The following is a 21,347-nucleotide window of genomic DNA, read 5'->3' on the forward strand; positions in this document are numbered from 1 at the left end:
ATTCCCCATCAAATGGAGTTAGTCTGTATTTATGTTGACATTTCCTAATTGGTACTCCTCTGACACCATTGTGGTGATCAGCTGTTCTCCACTCCCTTCAGTGGCAGCAACCTTTGTATGTATCAAGGCATGTACCATCTCTCTGTGAACTGCTGGGAGTGTTTCATCAAGACTGAGGTGTCCAGTGTTCATCACTCGGCCACACAGAGTGTGAAAGAGGAAACCAGTCACACAGCCGTCGTTATCAGATTTACACCGACATTCACACTCAGCCGACACCCACTTCATGAAACATGAAATGTGGTGTTATCTCTTTACTTCTGTTTCAGTGCTTGTATTTGTATTTCCTACAGTTTATTACATATCCACAAACTGTATGAGACTTTTACCACTGAAAGATGAAACACACCAACCACTGCCATGTGTCGTTTTATTATAAAAACAAACATCAAAATGAACAAAGAAATTCAGACAATGAAATACATCGAGGGGAAAGACGAAAAACAATTGTAACATAATTCTAATGATAGCAAAATCTTCAGCCTGCTGATGGCTGGTTGAGCATTGCTTTCTTTTCTGCACACTTTTACCAGTCAGGAAAGATCATCTAAACTGATATATTATCAGTATTTTCATGACTCTTTAGGTTTCTATTTTAAAATTGAGTTGACCTGGAAGACAGAGTACTGGAAATTTCTAAAAGCATACACTTGTTTGCTTGTATTTTTAAAAACAGCAGAGAAATGAAAGCGTGTACCGAAGAAAGAGTGATTCTAAAATCTCAAGCTATTTGTTTAAATGCGGGCTTTACTTCTTCAATAAAATACACAACATCTATTAGCGATTCTCCCGCCAACAGTTCCTGACCCTAGGCTGCTTGTATTGATATAAAACAATAACAATGACATAACTGCAAAACTGCTCCAATCCTCCCATAAAGAGCATTTATATTAATATTACATTACCATTAAATAAGAATCAGAGCACAGAAAGAGGAATGACGAAAAATTGCTGTATCACGAATAAGTCAACAATTACAAATAAAAAGCAAATTGGACAAAGAATTCACAAAGATACAACCCCTTCATCATTACAAACATGATGAAACATAATAAAATATTTTTTTTTTTACATAACATCAAGGCCATTTTGCTTGAGAGCTTTACATCATAGGTGGACATCACTTCCAAGAAGAAATGCCCCTCCTTACTTTTATCACATCATTTTCACTTAGATATACCTTAAAGTGATCCACAGCCCAACATCATAGTATCAAGATAATATGTGTATCTGACGCTCATTGCCCGTAGGCTCTAAAGGTGGCTTTTTGCAAGGATGGACCGCAGGAGCCTTCACAGATGTTTTGATACTTTCTTTTCTGCTGTGAAAACCATCATGAATTGAGACCGACCGCAGCCGCTGTTCTCCATCAGTGATTTTTTTTTATTTTTTTAAATCACCCATAGAAGTTCACACGGCATGCAAGTGTTTGATTAAAAAGAAAAAAGTATTGGTAGGGTATCACTTTAAGGGTGAGGCAGCTGACCTCGCTCTCCAGGTCAGAGCTTCAGACCATCACGGTGCATCCTTTGATGCGTCTCCTCCTCCTCCTCTCAAGCAGTGAATAAGGACTTCCTGTTTAATCTACTTCTGTTTATCTGGCTATGTACAACCTATATACAATCACATTGCGAGTTTGTATGCAATTACTTTAACATGTAATATGTATATGCATCTGTGTGAGTGTGTATTTGTGTTTTTAGGTAGCCATTTTCAAACCTATCGGCCCATGACTGGCTGCTTCCCTCTGCCGTTTAGACATTCCCCGAATCCAGCCATTTTTCCTTGTTTCTTGCAAGTGTGTCAGCAAGTAGCTCTCTGTCATCCTCTCTGCAACATCTAGTCAAGTACTGCTGCATCCTAAAGTCTAAATAAAGCAGCCCAGCAAGGTTCAATTAGAAAGATGCAGAAGCACAAGCATCACTTCAAATGGTCACTTAATTCAAATCCAGGATAACTGACATGGTGCTTAAGTATTCTATTTTGCTCCACAGCACAATGCTAACATTGTACAGTGTTATGAGGTAGATAAGAAGAGACACTACTCAGCACTGTATGGTTAAAAGCAAGCTAGTCTGCCTGTCTGCATCCTACAGCCATGCTTAACAGACTTGTCTACTCTTGAATACTCTTATTTGAGCCTTGCAATATCAATGAGACATTACACATTTATTGCCGCACTCACATTGCAGTGTGCCAATAATGATTGTACGGCTTGGTATCCCACAGCTAATCAATGCACTGCTGCATTGCATTAATTTAAACAGCTATTAGATAACGGTTTCCCTTTGGGGCCTATTAAACCTGATTTTCCTTGTTGTTGTTGTGTAGCACTGTTAAAATTGAGGCAGTTAGCCAGCAGGGTATCATTAATGTCCAGAAGGTGGCATGATTGTGCTGCAACAATAAAAGCAAAGTATTAAAAGGAGCCAATGTATAGTCTTTGAGTGTTTTAGCTGCTGCATGGATATAGGGCTGAGAGCTTGTTGTAGCTGTGACAGTAAAATAATCAGCTGTGTGTGTGAGAGAAGTGTGGCAGTTTGACTAAGTGTCTTTATATCCATGGTCCTTTGTCTGTATGAGGGTGTGAATGGGTGAGAAATTATAGGATTACATGTTGTTGGGGAATGAGTTGCCTGGTTGACATCTTTGTATTTATTACAGAAAATTACAGAGTTCATTGTTCTGTTGAGTAGCCCTAATCTGTGTATGTGTGTGTGTGTGTGTGCACATTCAGGAGGCAGCGATGGTCGTGCCCCCGCTGAGGCGCAGCAGGATCTGCTGACAGTCCTGCAGGGACCGCCGGTCTCCCACACGTTCCAGGGTGCGCTTGGCCTCGGCCAGCAGGCGGGCACGGTGCCCGGGCGGGGTTAGCAGAGGCATGGGCAGGTGGCGGCAGGCCAGCAGGATGGCGTGAGCCCTCTCCCTCTCACCCAGGACGCACTCACCTTCTGAGAAGAAGGAGAAAGTTAAGTGTCCATTACCTTCTGGTATATATGTGTGTGTGTGTGTGTGTGTGTGTGTGTGTGTGTGTGTGTGTGTGTGTGTGTGAATAAATGTTTTCCTCTAGGACTGTTTGCAGTAAGTTTCTCTGTTTTGCCATTAATAGTTCAGATTAAACATGACCACAGGGAAACTGGTCCTGAGCCAGCAGCAAGGGGAACACTCTGAGTGTGTATGTTTTACTTAAAAGCGATATGTGAAAATCAGTTTAAGCTTCTAACCGGCTGTGTAGGCGCTGTGTGTCCTGCGCCGGAGGTTGTGCTCCAGCAGCTGGTGTGTGCGTGTGGGACTGGCTCCAGCCATCAGCCTCACTGTGGTCTCATGGAGAAACACCTGCAGGAAAAAAAACGCACGTCAGGGACACAATTATTGCAACCATCAAGGATTTCCAGGTGTTTGTCTCAGTGATGTGTTTCTGGAGCAGAAAAACACCATCATTTCAGCCCCCACACAGTATACTACAGGGGATATACATATACAAATCTACCATCAGTGGAGCCTTTCATTCCCTTTCTTACACAACACCATGAGTGAATATTTCTCTGTCAGTCGTCTCGCAACAGGAACTCTTAAAATAATGCAGTTCATGCGGTTCTTAGAGTCTTGCTCAAGCCAAAATATAACAAATGATCACAGACCGCTGTGAAAGCAGTAGTTGTTAAAGACCCCCTGGCTACAGTAATGACTACTCCAGTAAATCTTACAAGTGTGATTGATGATATGTTGAAGTGCAGTAAGATTTCTGCAGCTGGTATGAGTGGGAGAACTCGATTTTCACGGCTGATACAGTAAATGTATTAGCTGGCCCCGGGTGATTTACAGGCTTATTATTAGCGCAGTGCAGAGTTTTTCTTATTAACACAAGGAAAACACTTAGGGATGTGACTTGCCAGCAGCAACATATTGAGGGGTTTATTACATTTAGTTAAAAGCTTGTTACAGCTTCACAAATCTGGAGAATTGCCCACTTTTCAGTGTTTCATTAAAAATCAGATTCATTCCATTATAAAATGTTTGTTTAGCTTGTCTGAAAGCTAGACAGTGACAGTTTATTTGAAGCCAGTTTGGGCTATAATGACTTGTTGTTGGAATTTCTCCAGATTTGCAGATTTGTGAGATTTGAAGAGCTATATGGGTAAATAAATCAATCAAAAACACAAATCTACTGATCGCCAAGTTGTCGGTTTTTGGAAATACAAGGTCAGAATTATAAATCCCTGGCACTTATCTAGTATATCCCTGGCTCTTGTTGTGAGCCGTATATGTGTGGTAACAAACGAATGCAGGATAATAAAAGACATCATGCAAATGTGCGTTGCCACCAGTGCTGCTTTCCAAAATCACCCCAAAACACATCCAAATAGGCTTTAACTTGTTGATTGCAGCTTCTGACACCTTGTATATAACGTCCACAGTTATAAACTCCACCGACTGTAACCTTTTGCTGATGAACATATCTGACTTGATCTAGTCCTGGATGTACCTTGTGTTGCGCCTGTCTGTAGCACTGTGTGAGCTTTCTGAGTGCGCTGAGGTCCCTCTGGAAACCAGCCAACTGGGACCCAGGGGCAGGGCCAGGTTCTCCATTGCTGCTGCCTCCCCGCTGCCATAAACTGGTCCTCAAGGTCAGCAGAAGATCACAGACCAGGAGCTCCACTCCCTTGGATGGGAAAGAAGACAAAGATCAGAGTGATCAAAGTGAGTGATAGATTTCTGTTCATTGTATACAATGGCTGATTTAAGTTTTTAAGAGATGCATTTCCATTTCAACTGCAACCCACCAATGACCACCAACCACCATCACTCCAAGTTTACCTCACCAAACATGCATGTCAAAAATTTTAAAAGTAACAGCAGGAAATTGAGCTGGGGTGTGTAGCGGGTGCGTGCAGATTGGGGAGGCCTCTGTACTGCACTGCAGACACATTGCACTCGGCTTCAGGATCATGCAATGCAACTACAATGCACCACAGCCACCTCCTTCCACCCACACTGCGCACACACACAGACACACACACACACACAGCCCCATGTCAGCCTGCCCTGGCCCCAACTGAGCATGCAGCGTGTGTGTATGCATGATGAAACCTTGAAGGCATCAACCTTATGAAACATACAGCAGGTTTCTGCCATTTATATATATGTGCGAGACAGCAGACAAGATTACGTAAGAAAGAAAAGCCCAGAGCAGATCTGAAGAGATAGTAGTGCCAGTATTGGGAGTGTTGGAACAGATTCTTTGAAAGCTACCTTGTTCAGCCAGTTTCCAGACTGGGCAAGTGGCACAGAGACGCTGGAGCGCAGGTAGCTGCTGGCTCTGTCGCAGTGGGACAGGCAGGCTACCGCCCCCTCTCCCTTCAGAGGGGAGAGACTCATCTGAACTGACTTGCAAAGCAGCAGCACAGCCTTGGGCAGAGGGTGGCTGAAACAGAGAGGAGGGAGAGTAACAGAGGGGATGGTTACTGTTGTTTCTTTTTAACATAACTGTAACTGTCTTTATCATTATTAGTTTAATTTATCTTAGATGTTTGGAATTTACAGAAATTAGTTGACAGTTTACAGACAAAACTGTGCAAAGTAATGTCTCCTATGTCTCTGAATCCAGTTGGAGATTATCTGAAAGTTCTGTAATTTAACAGCCCATAAGATTTCTGTAGTTTGAGCAGCTCAACAATGTTTATTCTAGTATCTGTATTGTTGTTTGTTTTGTGATATTTTAGATGAACTGAAACAAGTATTACTTCACTTACTCAAGAGTGTGTAGAGCCCTTGGCATTCGCTCTGCCTCTGCCAACAGTGACCTCACTGCGACATCATCGCCCTGTAGCCAATGCACGGCAGCCTTCAGGACCAAGGCCCACCAACGGCTCACAGGGTCTCCCACTGGCAGGAAGAGGAAAAGAATTTGTGTAAAGAGAAAAAATATATATCCAAAATGAGAGCATGGGTGGACGTTTCTGGGGCATTGTTGTGGCTGTGAAAAGCTTTTTCTAGTCACAGTTTAATTGTCAAATGAGAAAAGATCCCCGTCTTTTTGTCTCTTCTCCGTTTCTCCTACTATTGAAAGCTGTATGTGTGAGATCATATAACGTGCTTTGTGTGCAGCATGACTTGATATGAAAACAAGAATTGATCAAGACTGAAGCTAATTAACATCACCTGAACAGATCATTAATGTATTCATATCTATTGCAAGTCATTTACCACCACAAATCAATGACTGCAAGTGTAATCTGTTATAATACAAAGTTAATCCCAAAGGTGGTTGTCATTGTGCTGCAAATTGAGCAAGAAAATCCATTTATGTTGACAGTAATGTCTGTGATGGCTCCGTGGTTAATCATACAGCTCTGCCCACACAAACATCCGATGTGATTCATGCGTTCTATTGGGCAGGGTTGTTTTAATCATGCTGTTAATACCTGGAGTAGTGGTGTGACTGGGAGGAGTTGAAAAAGGAGGAGGAGGGGAGGGAGAGTCTTCTGTACAGCTGTTTAATAACTGGAGGAACTCCAGGGCACTGGAAAACTCCCTGAAAGAGACCAGGAAAGATGAAGAAAGAGGTTTATAGATCCAGAATCATTACGTCAAATCAAACTGTCAGAAACATTGTTGGTACCACTGCCTTACCCAGAGTCGTTCAGGCGTTTGCCTGCTTCAGAGTCGCTCTGCGGCTGGATGAGGGTGTGAACGGCTCTCTCCAAAAGCTTCCTGCAGAAGCAGCGGTGCAACTGGGCTATGGGGTCAGCTGGAGAAAATCAAGAGGAAAACAATTTAATCACAGCATGCAGCAAACTTTCTTTAACACAAGGGAAAAATAAACAAGGGAAAGACAAACAATGTACAAAGTAATCAATTCATACATTTAGTAAATAGCTTTTATATATATTGAAATGTTTTTAAGTCCTTTTTAAGCCTCTGAACTTCCCTGCACAACCAAAGAACTGCAATATTCAACACAATGCAACAAAGATCTATTGGCCAATTTAGCCAACATGATTCAGTGTCGCATCCATCCATCCATCCATCAATTTTCTGCCCCTTATCTTGGCCATGTGGCAGCACGCTAAGCAGGGAAGTCCATACGACCATCTAGCCAACAACATTTTCCAGCTTCTCCTGGGGGATTCCGGGGCGTTTCCAAGATGAATGAGATATATATTCTCTCCAGCATCTTCTGGGTCTGTTGGACATGCCTCCAAAGGAAGGTGCCCAGGAGGCATTCTGATCAGATGCTCCAAACACTTTAACTGGCTCCTTTGGACATAAAGGAGCAGCAGCTCTACTCTGTGCTCCCTCCAGATATTTGAGCTCCTCACACGCTCTCTAGGGGTAAGCCAAGCCACCCTGCAGAGGAAACTAATTTCGGCTACTTGTATGTGTGATCTCATTCTTTCGGTCACTGCCCAAAGCTCATGAGGGTTTTAACGTGGATTGACTGCTAAATAAAGAGCTTTGTCGTCAGGCAGTCCAGTACAACACCTGCATCACTGCTGTTGCTGCACCAATCCGCCTGTCCATCTCATGCTCTGTTGGACTCCCAGGATACTTTAATAATTATTATCCAAGTGGCAACTTATCATGAAGCACAATGTAATGGCTATAGAATAGTAACACCATTGGCACTTAGATTGATTCTCTATATACGTTGCTTTCGCTGTGCCATTTTATCTGTCACTGGGCATATAATCTCCCAGAAAAATGAAGGCTGAATGGCGATCCAGCTGAATATAGTTAGGATAGGCAATTTAGTTGTATTACTTGTAACAAATAGCTTGAGTAATACTTGCAAATAAAGAGTTTGAAAATGTTACATTATGCTTAAGTCTCTATAGAAAGTTAGTCTTGTAATATGATTAGGCCTTCTTTAAAAAAGGAGTATTTCTTTGTCATTAAGGGTGATGGTCTTTTAATTTATTTTCACATTATGTCAGACCTGTGAGGCTTTGTGATTCTAACCTTCAAATGCATGATGTTATGAGTTTATCTTGTGTTACAAAAAGAAGTCTAGCAAGAAACCACCTTAAACTTTTTGGACTGTTTGTTTTAGAGTTCAAATAAGAACAAAGATGACAGAAAGTAAAAATATAAAGAGCAAAACAGATCATGTGCCAACTCATTCATATCCAACATACCTGGGTCTCTCTGAGAAGTGTACACCTCGTCAGTGCTCTCGGACTTCACTGACCAATCGCAACTGAGGAAGAACTGCCTACCCAATGGGGTGAAGAGCCAGCGCAGGCAGTCAGGGATTGGCTTTGTCTCTGATTGGTTGGCCACACCCTCTGCACAACTCAACAGATAGCCCTGCAGGACAGACACAGAAGAAAAAAGATGCCGATGATGGACAGTAAACTCCTCCACAGTAAACCCGATATCATGAAATTAGCCATCTCCTCTGTGTGTTTGTGACATAAACTGGATCAATGATGGGACACTGTGAGACTTACAGGTAGAAAAGAGAGGTGGTGGCCCAACACAGTGCGCAGGGCTGTTGCTGCAGTGACATACATCTGGGTGAGCTGGGCGGGGGCCATTTTGCCTTGGGCGCTCTCGCTGAGGTTGACAGCACTCAGAGACAGAGACAAAGCCCACAGGCTGCTGCGCTGAGGCAGCTTTCCTAAAGAGAAAGAACAGACGCTGTGTTTATGCTTCATGAAACTTCAACGTGAAATTAAGGCAAAGTTGATTTTTTATCATGAATGTCATATGGTTGTGATGTCTTCTGTCAGTTTTCTGCATGTGTATAGCATCAGCCAGCTTTATTCTCAACACTCACCTGTGAGTTGCAGCTGGCTCAGCCGGTGGTAAACAAGTGCCGCATCCTTAGCGCTAGTCCTAGCTTCCTCCCCCTCATGCTTTCCCCTAACCTGGTGAACTAGCCAGCCCAGGGGTGTTGGACGATGCAAGAAGTAGCGAATCAGATTCCAGGACAGCGAGCAGACCAAGTCCAGATTGGTTGAGGGAAGAGCTCTGGTCAAGACAGACAGGCACGTCTCTAAACTGGCCATTGCTGCTGTGTAATCTCCCTGCAGGAGAGAAGAGACAGAGAAAATAGTAAGATAATCGGTATTCAGTGAAGACTGACAGGAAAGATGTTGGGAGACATGTGATGAAGGTCATGACTTAGATCTGAACACGATTTGAACAGGCGCTAAAAATAAACCCTTGCAGGAAACAGGCAGACATCAAAACAGTAAGAATCAAAGAAAACTGGGTGAAGTGCTCTGAAATAAGTGTGAGAACATCAAATCTAATTCTCCCCGCACAAATAAAACTGGAAAAAAGTGGAATTATTATTCACAAAGATATATGAAGTGTGTGATAGTATGATAATTTGTCCTATATTTGGAAATGCTTCTCTTTCTTGAGAAGCTTCTTTAACACAAAAAAATCTTAAGCAAGGGAAAATACATACTGTACACATATGATTCCATGTGTCTTTCTTGGTTTGTTTAAGGCTGATCTTTACACACCCTGTTTAGATGTAGGTCAGCTTGTTTCCGATGCCTCCAGAACGACACAGATTTTGGCGAGTGGAGGGGTGTGACGGGCTCCCACAGGTAGAGCACCCTGACACAACCCCACACAGCTCCCACCCCGCTCAGTACCCACACCATCACCCACGGCAACAGGCACCGAAGCCAGGATGCTGGAGGATGAGAGGAAACATGCAGTAAGGTCACTATACTTTTTAGAATATCTGAGTCACAAATTTAATCATGACTTATAGACTCTCAACATGTGTCATGAACCCTAATAAACAGCACCCTGCTCACCAAAGTCCTGTGTGTGACTCGGGAACCAGACCAGCGTCCTAGATGGCCCGTGGCCTGGAGAAAAGTTGGGGCTCCCTGAGGCCTCAGAGCCCAACAAAGACGGCAGGGGGTTAAGGGACAGGCAGAAGAAGGTCAGGGCGCAGAGGAGCAGTCGAGAGCGATCCATCACTCCGACCGAGGAGGGAGAGTCTGGCTCACTCTTCAACTGAGAGAAATGATGGTCACATTATTATGGTCATGCTATTTAAGTCCATTTAAAAGTTAATCTTAATTTTACAGATAGACAGAGCCTGAGAAAGACACACATCCAGTAGAATAACAAGATTGTAAGAAAAATAATATTCACAAATCTGAGCATCTGCATATTTTTAAACCTTCCTCCCTTGTAACATTCAAAATAAATAAGATCAGAATTGTTTCTAAAGAATCTCTTGAGCCATCCTCACAATACTCTATTGGGGGAGCAGTGACTGAATGAACTACTACTACTCTAACGACTAACTTTGGTGTGAAACAAACCTCCAAACGACAGCACAAAAGAACTAGAAGCTAAAAATAGTGCATTCACTTTGAACTACTACTGTCCCTCCTGTCACCTACATTAATACACATGTCAACTTAATCAGTCTGTTAAAAACTCTGATCCAGGTTGAAACAAACAGGTTGATGATGATCACCCCCTGCAGAAAACAGAAAAGGGACATAAAAAATGTGTGTGATCCTGCCTTTGTGCGTTTACCTGTTCGTGATCCAGTAAGGGGCTGCCTGGCTCTGAGTCCACACAGTAAGGGGAGAACTGGGATGGGGAACCAGAACCAGACTCCGAGGCTGGAGGTGACATCATTACTATTTCCTGTTTAAGCTCCACATCTTCAGGCAGCGTCACGGGCTCTGAGATAGAAAGAGAGACTCATCTTTTTACAGATCACACTCTGCTCAGAAGTTTGTATTGCGAAATGTTTTAACTGCATTTCTGTGGTTACTATACCAGTGCTCATCAAATGGATAAAAATATCCCGTTAGAGAGAGCATTTAGAATGCAACTAGAACACATCGTCCCGATGCATGTTATTAGAAGACGTCCTAAAGAGTTCACCCTCAGAGATAGACTCCAATGGATGCGTACCACCACAACAACTGTTCTTCAGATGGTGCATCAGGTAAACTGGATTAGATTATCTTTAATCATCAAGCCATGCACAAGCCAGTTGTTTGAGAGAGTAGGGTCAATTGCGCTCTGAATGCAAACAAACGATTGATTCTAGTTGAGGTGAGCGAAAACAACTGGTCCAAATGAGCTATGTGTGAATACACCCTAAAACACTTACTGTTCTTCTGGTTGGCCATCTTAAGGGCCAGGTTCTCCTGTCGTAGTTTGTGGTTGACCTGCTGCAGGTACTTGATGTAATCAATGGCCTTCCTCAGCACTCCTGACTTATGCATCTGGGAAGGAAGACATGAAGGAGGAACCGTCAGGATGTGAATCCAGTGGATTCCTTTCCACATCTAAACACTGAAACAACTGAAACTAACCTTGGCATCATTGCCCATGACCAGGTCTCTGAGCTCCACGATCTTGTCATTGATGGAGGAGCGGTACCTCTTCTCGATGATGTTGTGGGTCGTCCTCCTCTCGCCCTCCTTCACCACTCCTCCTGGGCCCACTACTCCTCCCATCCCCTGGCCTTGCTCCATGATTGATCTGGCTCCATTTGTGCAGTGTGAAGAGCCTGGCTGTAGCTGTTTGATTGGCAGCTTGTCTCCGCCTCCTCCACCCATCATGACAGGGACAGTGGTCAGGATGTTGCTACTCATCAGCGTCTGGGGAAAGAAATGAGTAGCAGTACATTAGATTCCTGATTTTTCTTTTTTTTGTTGTGAATCAGTTACTAATACAAAATCTTTTATACTAGCTGTATACCGGGACTTGCAGAGCTGTGTTCTGGATGGGCGTGGTCAAGGTGGTGATCCCTGTGGGGCTCTGCATGGTGGACAGCACCTGTGTGCCATCTGGTTTGAGTGTGGTCAGAACAAGTGAGTCTGTCTTCAGAATCTGAGGCTGCTGGACTAGAACCTGATGAAAACATGTCCAACGGTCAGTGTGTGGCGCTCATATCATCATGTCAATAGCAACTCTGAATCATTTTCTGACATCAGAAACTGTGAGGCTGCATACAGGTACCTGCTGCACCTGCTGTTGCATAGTGTGGACTGTGGCGGGTGCTGTGGAGAGAGTCTGGATGGTCTGACCGGCTGGGGTCAGAACACGCTGGTGCTGAATGGTCACCGGTTGGAGCTGTGGCGACGTCACAATGCTCTGAACCTGTGGTTGAAGGACTGGTAATGGGAGACAAGGCGATGGATAATTTGTCAGTCAAATTTAAAGTACATACCATATTATTATTGCAATAACACTCTTTACTCACCTTGGAAACCAGGAGCATGGCTCTGGTGGCAGATGACGGGACTCTGGATCAAACGTCCACCGTTAGAGGTGATCATCACAGTTTGTGCCGCCTGGGTCTGGATGGGCAGGGGTGTCTGGCTGTGGGTCTGAACCAAGGTGTGGACCGGGAAGCTATGGGTCTGCATGGGGATCCCCTGGGTGTGCATCTGCATTTAAGTGAAAAAAAATAGTTTCATCACAATGTGTATTTTTCCCTGAGAGGCTATTAAACTTTAATGCACTATAAGACAGTGTATCTTTCTTTATTGATATATGGTTTTAGGAAAAAGGTAATTCACTCAAGACGATAAACTATGTCTGTCAGGCTGACTACACTTTTGCTGAGATGTGCATTGCTGTTCGTAAGGGTGCTGAGCTGGATATTATATTTCATAGACTGTCGGTACTATTTTTCTACTGTCAGCAAAAGCTTTTTTAGTTTGGCTGGCACAATAACAGAAAATGAATCCACATTGTCTACACAACAGACAATGAAATTACACCTTGAAAACGCCTTGCACTCAAAACTACAGCACAAGCCCATCTGCAGCGGTTATAAGGCCTTTCAGACTCACAGCTTTCAATATGCTACATAACAGTGCAGACACATACCTAGTAGAACAAGTGGTAGAATAATAAAACTTGGTTATCTCAAACACAGGATTTGTGTGTGAAAGTGATGTCAGATAGCTGATACTATACCTGAATGGTGGGCTGGGCCGTCTGCTGCGGCTGGATGGGTTGAACCAGTTGTGGTCGCGGCTGAAGGAGTGGAGGGCTGCGGGTCACCTGCTGCTGCTGCCCTGAGGGGGCGATGGTGGGGGAGGGTGTCTGGGCGGGGGTGAGGGGAGGGGTGAGGGGTAGAGACTGGGGGGAGAGTGTCTGAACGTTGGAGCTCTGGTAGACAGCAGGGGTCAGTGTCTGGGGAGGTTGGGGGGTTTGAGGGGTTTGAACGGCAGGTCGTTGGGCGGTGTTGGCGCCACCGCTCTGTGTAGAGCCTGCCGAGGTCATCTGGTCCTCAAACAGATCTGGGAAGTCCTGGTTACTGACAAACTGCAGCATCTCTGAGGACACAGAGAAACAGAACGGACATTACAAAGAGCTTTTGGGACCGCTTTGCCTTTGATTCAATCATATTAAACATGAAAAAAGAATAGCACATCAGGTATAAGTGAACTACTTCACAGTTCTACTAGTTCTTGAAATAGTTATATATTAAGAAAGTTTAATAATAAAAGATTCATTTAGATTTACAGTAGCACTTAGCAAAAGTTATTTCGGTAAGAGCAGACTGTGAATAATGTAGTGACACCTATAGATCAAGATATCGCAACATAATCTTACTCCCATTTTAATCCCGTTTTACATTATACGGTGACAATTACTTGACTACCTTTATGCTCAGGCTGCACCCAATATTATAGAACCAGGAGGTAATAATCTGCATATTTCACAATTGTCCTTGAGAGAGAGCTCTTCAACTGAAACTTAAGTCACAGTGGTAAGGTTGCCCCACTGCAGGTCAGTGTTAGATGTGTGAATGTTGTTATCTGATAACAGATAAGACCAAAGAAGATAAGAGAATTCCATTGACAGGCCTTGAATCGGCACAGAAACAGCTACTGTCCTGGTCATAAATCAGTACAATGACTGTACAGAAATCAAAGGCCTTCAAACAGATAGCCTTGAAAATGTCTGCAGAAAGATAATTGGAACAGGGTAGAAAGCACAGCAGCACTGAGCTACTGATGGATGGATAGACGGACGAATGGCACTATAATGATGATGAATGAGCACTGTGCTCTTATCATGTTAAACGCCACCTAATGACATTCAATAAATGGTTCCTTCCATACAGTGGTGATATAGAATATATATGATAATATACACTTATTTGCCAATTTGTAAGACCCATTTTGCGAAAACTGCAACAAATCCTCTTCTCATTAAATATAGAATCTTATATTTCTGCTGATTTAAGGAGCTGATTTACCTTAATGATAATTAAGATTGAAATTGTGTTTGTGTTGTTATTTGTTATGTTCTGTCCGAATGTTTGGACAAGTTGTGTTTTGATGCTTTGGCAACATTGTTGTAAAACTTTAATGCCAATAAAGCCCCTTTGAATTGAATTGAATTGAATTGAATTAAGAATAGTTTGCAGCGCTGTTTCTTTTAACTGTCTTATACTGAGAGGAGCTAAGGAATAAATTACTTTCCTTTTATATATATATGCAAAGGCAGGGGCAAAGAAACTTGCATGCTTGAACTTGCTTGCTTGCAAGTACACACAGCTGTAAAAATGCCAAATTTCAAATACTTCTAAACATAACGTGATTGTTTAAACGACACCATTATAATTATACAGACTATAGGGTTTCTAAATTGAATTTCCAAAAAAGAATCACATTGTATGGAAATAAATATCTATCACAGTATATAGCTATGTATACTATGAAAAAACAAAATTGTTTTTTCCAACTCGCTCATCCTTATTTGGTGTTAACATCTCTTGTTCACTGTTGTGCTTGATAGCTATGAGAGGAAAGCAAGAACACATTACTGTGGCAAACACGGTGTCTGTCATGGTCTCACAGGACTTTGGAACCTCAAGACGCCTGACAACAGCCTGACAGGGTCCATGTGGTGGAAGCTACCCTGGTTGATCTATATCACTGATAGTACATATGGGCTCAGTCTTCAGGGTCAATGAAGTGTCAATAAACAGAGCCTGCAGCCTTGAACTTAGTCCTACTGTACAACCAGACAATCCAACAGACTACATTCATCTGCTGCTTCAGTGTGAAATGAAATCACTACACACACCAGCACAGACGAAAGCATTAATATTCTCAATGGGGAAAATGATTACAGATGAACATAACTGCTGAGGCAGTTATGTTCATCGACGTTTAGTCCAGTCACTTCTTTGTGACATCATAATGACTGACTGCTGGGGATGTTAATGATTAATAATTAATTGATTAATTGCTGTTAAGAATTTAACCAATTAAAAATGTATTAACCAACAATTATAGATGGGCACAGATCCTTTAAATAGTATCTTCTTACAAATAGCAAATATTTCGTCATCAAATATATCCAAAATAAAACACTGGCATGAAATTTAAAAAAAAAATTAAAATAGAAGTAATTTGTTATTTAAAAAATAGAAAAAGACATTCTACATTGGGGCTGCACGATATGGTCAAAAAGTGATATTGAAATTATTTTAACAGATATCGCAATAGCAATATAAGACATGATTATTATGGATGATTAACTTAACATCACAATTTTCACTGTCATTGAAAAACTAGTAAAATCATAATGATGTGGCGGTCTCTGCCAAACAAACATGTTTTATTACATCTGGATAACAAGCTTTGTAGGCCAGAGCATCTCTGCAGCACTACAAAATTTCATTAAAACACTGTTTTGTGACACATTTTACCTTTATAAAATAATTGCAGTTCTTGCTATTTGGATATTGCACTTAGTCATATTGCGATGTCGATTATTTTGCAATTAATTGTGCAGCCCTATTCTACACAAACTGATATTATATTTTATTTTAGCCATTTAGTAGCCTCTATATGGGTTAGATTTTGTCAAGCCAGTTGTTGAATAGTGACTGATCGGAGCTCCATAGTTAAAATGAAGTGATTATTTTGTGTAGTCTTTAGTTTGTGTAATGTTTGTTTGGAACATTGATCAAGTCAGTCAAGACAGTTTTCTAATGGAAAAACATCCAACATATTTAATATATTATTAATGATTAACTGATATTCGATTGTTAAGGCTGCCCAACTATCAGTTAAATAGTCAGTGACTTTTGTAATTTGATTCCTTAGAGGCTATAACCCGTCTACACAACATTTAAAAGCTGACAATAAAAAACAATTTTGTCATCTTTTTTTTCTCTTTATCTATTATCTTTGCCTACTATGGACTAGAAATCCGAAATAAATTAAAAATGTTCACATTTCATGTTATAATGAAATGTGATGAAGTAAACAGGTCCAACTTTATTCATTTGGCCCTTATACTTTTGCTATGTTTCTGTTTGAGTTTAGAGCTGCAGGCAGCACATACTGTATTTTTGTCATCATCATGATATCAGATTTTACAGTCAGCACAATAAAGAAAGGGCTAGGATACCAGAATGGATGTATGCAAGTTGAGACAGAGATACTCACTAGACATCGACCAATTATCAAATCCAATATTTAGCTTTTTTACAACCATCATTATTGGAGAGGGTTTTGTTTTGTCCAATTTCTGTTAAAGTATATTAATTGAAAATGCACTGTTTGTTCTCAAGTTTTTCTAGTTATTAGGTGTAATGGACAAAGTTGGAGGCCCTCCCTCTGACCTCCTATTGCCCCAAGTCATTATTTTCAACTGGCTCAGTAAAATGTATATAGTATGGGAAATGGTAAAATGTAATTTTGACCCACTTCTAGATAAGATCAACACAGACATGGAAAGATGGTCTCCACTTCATCTGTCACTGTGGGGTAAATATTATTAGAATGAATTGTACTCCCCAGAGTGATTTATCTCCTTACGTCTCTTCCACTGTCTTCTCCCATTTAATACTTTAAACAATTTGATATTCTCTGTAAAATAAAGAATTATGGAACCGCAAAAGGCCAAAAATACAGACACCTGTAGTTGGTGGCTTGGGCATCCTAAATCTGCAGTTCTATTATTATTATTCTAACCTGAGGCACCTGTCACACTGGGCACGTTCCCAGAGAGAGAATCCCTATGGTATACAATAGAACAGTCAGTATGCACCTCTTTTCCCTCATTATTATTTCTACCTGCTAGAATGCTACCAAATGCCCACACCCACCCCATCATCTTGCACTTACAGTGAATCTGGAGGAAAGGGTCTCATCTATTTCAAATCAACCCATACTTAAGTCTGTCTTCTGGTACATGGGATCACCCTAAACTCTTTGTTGGTCAATCCCCAGTTATATGGAGGGAGTGTCCTTAAATCATTCAACAATTTGATTGAGCAATTTAGCCAATAATCAATTTTTCTAGATATCTCCAATTAAAGACATCTCCTTGTCAGTACTTTAGGCTCTACACATACTCCTCCTCAGGGCTTGGACCTCATTAAGGAGATGTTGCGTATGGCAGCGACAGGACACGAGGCTTCCCACTGTTAGTCTATGCTTATAAATAAACCTGGTCAAAATGACTGGATTTACCCAACAGGTGTCTAGAGACATCAGGATGAGGCAAAAACAGTTCACAATCTCCCATCAATTCTTCTTCTTGCACACCATTCAGACTAGGTTTAAAAGAAGCACCAGAATGTTCGAGATTTTCTTAACATGTCATGTTAATACTTTTATTTTAATAAACTTATTTTGTTATTGTCCATTTGTTTTTATTTTTCAGTAATAGTTTATTTTGCCTTTTTATTTTGAATTATTTTTTTAATCTTTTTTCTCTCTGGTTCTTTGGAGACAGTGTTATTGGGTTTTTCTGTAATGTGGGTTTTTCTGTTTCTGGAACCAAATAAACTTTAAGTGATAAAATGCACTATTTTTGGCTTTGACATAGTCACCTAACTCTACCTGTACTCATCTCATTGGCTGCACATCAGTAATAGCCTAGGAATCCACAAAGTAACTCAAGTTATTAAATAAAAGTAGTGGAGTAAAAAGTTCAATATTTGCCTCCAAAATGATGGTGGATGAAGGTATAAAGTAGCAGAAAATAGAAATACTCAAGTGAAGTTCAAGGATCTCAAAACTGTACAGTACAGTAATTGTACTTAGTTACATCCAATCAATGGTTATTCTACATTTTGAATCTAAATTTTCATTTTTATTGCAAATGTATAAAGGTTCCAATATAGGCCATCAGTCTATTATTATTAATAAATCGTATTGACCCAGAAAAACCACATCAGCCAATCCAAATACTCACAAACATGACATCATCAAGGGTTCTCATGTTTGTCAGCAACAGCAGGCAACTTCCTGTCACCTCTGACTGTCTGACTGACTGTATTGTGAAACAATAAATGTGTTGTTATCTGCATATATAACTTTCTCTTCATCATGAACATAAAAAGTGATTTAATCAAGAGCCTCATTATACAAACTGGCAAAACAAGGATGGTAATTCCCCGGATGGTGCTTATGACTGTGGGTGTGACTTCTGTTGACACTGAGAAGTAAGCAGTAAGTGAGGGACAAAAGCAGTGGCAGTACTTCCTTAATTCCATGCTTCCGTTAAGCAAAAGCCCTGATTGAAAAAACAATGAACATAAATTGGCCTTTCTGCTTCTGAGCTTTTACAGGGCTGTCCTTCACGTCACACACACACACACACACACACACACACACACATATATATATATTTATACACACACACACACACACACACATTATGTGGGCAGACACACTAGCACATGCACTTATACCCCTCCATGGGGGGGCAGACTGTTCATGACAGACAGGACAAAGCCGCCCTGAGCCCCCACAGCTTCAGACAAGCTGACACAAAGGGTAAATCCATCAAAGGGGGACAGTTTCCTCGGCTGCTCAGCCGCGCAAAGAAAACAGGTTATATAACCAGATTCGCAGTTGCTAAGAGAATAATTGGGAAAGAAGAATGTTCTAGATGAATATAGGTTCAAGTGCATGAGCCCTTACAGGGGCCTCTTAGATCTTACACTAAATGGACTCATCCGAAGAACAAAGGTTCAATATCTCTAAGGGTCTACAGCAAAGCAGTGGCTGTACAGAAAGACTGTTGAGACCCACCATTGTAAGATCTGAAAGAGGCTCAGGTGGTTTAAAATGAGTTTTATGAAATCCAAAATTCTTCAGCACATCATTAGGGAGATGGTGACTAATATTTCTATTACAATGGTCCATTTTTCCTGATTGGAAAATTGTATTAAATCGATTAGCTGTGGACCAAACAGAGACTGAGTGAAGCGAAACTCAAGTGTGTGCTATCTTTGTTGCAGCCTGCCTGTGAATTCATCAGTCAAACCAGTTGTCATTTCTCTCCATCTCACCCTCGCACACAATCTGTAAATTCCTCTCTTTTGACACAATGATTAAGTGGGATTACATAACTGTGTGTGTGTGTGTGTGTGTGTGTATGTGTGTGTGTGTGTGTGTGTGGGGGGGGGGCTGTCTGCTCATTCATCCCAAGGGCCCCCTTTGAAAAGAGAATTAACACCAGACACCAAAAGCAGGTGGAGTGTCAGAAATGTTTCATAAGCCTGGTGAAGTATCGTCAATGTTGGCTAAGTACCATCTGTAATATCATCTTGTTGTCTATTGATGACCAATATAAAACACTGCCCGCCATGGTCAGTAGACAGAAAGACAGGATAGCTCATCTCACACTGTCTGACACCACATAAACACACATGGCTTCATCAGTCCGGTCTGGTGACTTAGCATTCAGTAAAATTCCACCCTAATGGAAATCTGGTGACTCTGCGCTGGCCAGCGTAGCATCAAAATCCCTGTCCTTTCACTGTGTGCCAAGGGGTGAAACTTGTTTTGATAAGAGGGAGATTGGATCATGGATGCTGTTTGCTCACTGACTGCCCGCCTGCTGAGTGCAGAATTGGGTCTTTACAGAGATGTTGTCCCACAAACTTTGTCCAAGCAGAATATGCTTGAAAAAAGATGACGAAGAAAGATAAAAGGGTTTTCTTCATCAAATTCCAATAAATACTTAAATCTTGACATGGAAGTCTAAATAACTGTTTCTGAATGGTTCATGTTATGGCCCTACAGTAATAACAAACTTGATGAGCAACTCACACTCTTGTGTGTCCCTCTTCACTGCCCACATACACAGCTTCCTGCTAAATAACACCTCTTACTGTTTCCCACCTCTGCTTCATGGAAAATAACACTGTGCCTACAATTTCCTCCAGTTACTTTTCCATTGAATCCCATCGAGGCTTTTTTATTGAGACAAACAGCACTGGACTCACAACAGACAGCAGAATAACATCTAAAAGTTGTCGCAGTGTACAAATATAGATGTAGTAAAAGGGCTATGTGACAAAATAGCTTCCAAAAGTCATAATTTGCAAATGTCATGTGCATATTTGCAATGTGCAAATTTTGTGTGGACTAAAATAGAACTGACTTAAGTAAATAACAGACACATTAGTGTAAAGCCTATAAATTTCAACGCTTGTTAAAATGTTAGAAAGTGTGAAGATATTGACTTCCCTTTTAAAACCAACAGTATCATGATTACTTTGAACACTAAACTTTGCGACTTGTGCACCCTCCTCATAAGTCATAAGCAGACCACCTGAGCTCCTTCCGCTCAGCAGGATGAGCATCTCACGGTGCTGTCAGACTGAGCGGAAACAGGCCAACACTAAGTTAGGAACCAACAACACTAAACACCTTAAGCTGTGACACAACTACTCACCGTCGATGTCTCCCAAAGTGAATTCGTCTCCTAATTCCGCCAAAGTCGTGTCCATGTTCTCCATGGTGGAGATGTACTCTCCGCTGTCCATCCTGTCTGTCAGCACCTCGCCTCCCCGGCTGTCACCGGAGGGTCGCGGGAGAAAGGCAACAAGAACCGCAGGCTATGCGTTCAGCAACGCCTACGAGACACTTATCTGATCGTCAAGGTTATTCTCTCACGGAATAACCGTAAAACAACAGCAGAGCCTCAAGAGAGGCACACTTCTTCGTCGATAAACTCATTCACATCGGTTTGTGCCTAAGACGACGCCATCTTGTTTTACGCTCATTACGTCATTCACAAACAGACTCTGTCGCCCAAAGGGGCCTCTGATTGGCCCAAACCTAGCTGTTGTTGTCATGAGACCAGTCATCATCGTCCAATGACAAGGTCGTATTTGCCGTGGTCTGATAGTACGTCAACCATCAGAAGCTCCTGTGTTATTTGAATAAACCGCGCCCCCTACCTTCATGAATAAAGTGAACGTCATTAGGCAAATCAACACCTTAGAGTGAGGTTATACAAAAATACTTCAATGAATACAATCGAATAAATAGTGCATATTAATT

The 21,347-nt window shown here is 41.6% G+C and overlaps 1 protein-coding gene across 2 annotated transcripts; it reads right to left on the reverse strand.

Annotated features, from left to right (window-relative positions):
* Positions 1-416: 416 nt before the first annotated feature.
* Positions 417-21,040, reverse strand: srebf2 (sterol regulatory element binding transcription factor 2). 2 transcript variants are annotated; one of them, XM_073493942.1, is made up of 20 exons: positions 20,737-21,040; positions 12,991-13,352; positions 12,269-12,455; positions 12,025-12,179; positions 11,764-11,916; positions 11,376-11,663; positions 11,171-11,285; positions 10,582-10,733; positions 9,843-10,047; positions 9,540-9,715; positions 8,843-9,092; positions 8,514-8,683; positions 8,199-8,370; positions 6,694-6,811; positions 6,486-6,595; positions 5,814-5,946; positions 5,314-5,485; positions 4,547-4,723; positions 3,285-3,396; positions 417-3,008 (listed from the first exon to the last, which is right to left on the reverse strand). In XM_073493942.1, the coding sequence occupies exons 1-20, from the start codon at positions 20,825-20,827 to the stop codon at positions 2,794-2,796; spliced, it is 3,513 nt and encodes a 1,170-aa protein (XP_073350043.1). In that variant the 5' UTR covers positions 20,828-21,040; the 3' UTR covers positions 417-2,793. The 2 variants fall into 2 exon arrangements, with proteins under 2 accessions (XP_073350043.1, XP_073350042.1); XM_073493941.1 differs by having other exon boundaries at positions 417-3,011.
* Between the last annotated feature and the right edge of the window lie 307 nt (positions 21,041-21,347).

The sequence above is a fragment of the Pagrus major genome, chromosome 23, assembly GCF_040436345.1.
Source record: "Pagrus major chromosome 23, Pma_NU_1.0".
NCBI lineage: Eukaryota > Metazoa > Chordata > Actinopteri > Spariformes > Sparidae > Pagrus > Pagrus major.